The sequence below is a fragment of the Hippocampus comes genome, unplaced genomic scaffold (genome assembly GCF_001891065.2).
Source record: "Hippocampus comes isolate QL1 unplaced genomic scaffold, H_comes_QL1_v1.1 C16751622, whole genome shotgun sequence".
NCBI lineage: Eukaryota > Metazoa > Chordata > Actinopteri > Syngnathiformes > Syngnathidae > Hippocampus > Hippocampus comes.
The window spans coordinates 1-795 of record NW_017838187.1 but is presented as its reverse complement, the minus strand read 5'-3'; the positions used below and the strand labels follow the sequence as shown (position 1 = coordinate 795).

Here is a 795-nt window from a genome sequence, read left to right as displayed (position 1 = left end):
AAAAAAAAAAGACCGGTAACGCATTTCTTGTGTGATTGTGGTTGATTTTTATTCCAACAGGTGGGTTCATGTTTCAACAGCCACCATGTTAGTGGCTCCTCTCTGCTTGGTGGTCTTTCTTTACCTCGGCCAGGCGTTGGGGGCACAGCTTCCACATTTAAACTGGCGTGACATCAACGGTGCTCAGCCGTTCCCCTGGCTTCATATGAGACTCCCCCAAACGGTCGTACCCGTGCACTACGACCTGACAATTCACCCCAACCTGACCACTCTGAGCTTCACCGGAGTCGTTCGCATCCAGCTGGATGTACTCGAAGAGACCAAAGCCATCATTTTACACGCAAAGCAGTTGAAGACCTTCAACGTGAAGCTCAAGACGTCCGAGGGGTTGAGGTCTCTTGAGGTTATCGAGAATTCTGTTTACCAGCAGCTTGCCCTGCTCTCACATGAGGTGATCCCCAAAGGGCGGGACTACGAGGTTCATATGGAGTTTGCCGCAAACCTCTCGGACAGCTTCCACGGTTTTTATAAGAGCAGCTACCGCACCAGCAGCGGGGAGCTCCGGTAAGCCTTAGTATATGGTTTTCAGTCCGTTTTTTGGGGTGGGGGGCTTTTGCAATGGTGATATGTCGGCCCTGACCAATACGGATCCTTTGAAACTGATATGGATTCCGATAATTGGCAGAATAATCCAATCCTAAATTACAGGCAGAACATTTGATTGTTTTATATACTTAGTCCATTAGGATTTGTTTAACTGTATGACAATTTTTTTTTTCCCCGCCACTTTTTTTT

At 47.5% G+C, this 795-nt stretch overlaps 1 protein-coding gene across 1 annotated transcript; it reads left to right on the top strand.

Annotated features, from left to right (window-relative positions):
- Nucleotides 1–51: 51 nt before the first annotated feature.
- On the top strand, nucleotides 52–585 carry LOC109509063 (endoplasmic reticulum aminopeptidase 1-like). The gene has a single exon (XM_019858985.1). It carries the CDS (start codon nucleotides 86–88, stop codon nucleotides 566–568), a length of 483 nt encoding a protein of 160 aa, XP_019714544.1. The 5' UTR covers nucleotides 52–85; the 3' UTR covers nucleotides 569–585.
- Nucleotides 586–795: the final 210 nt, after the last annotated feature.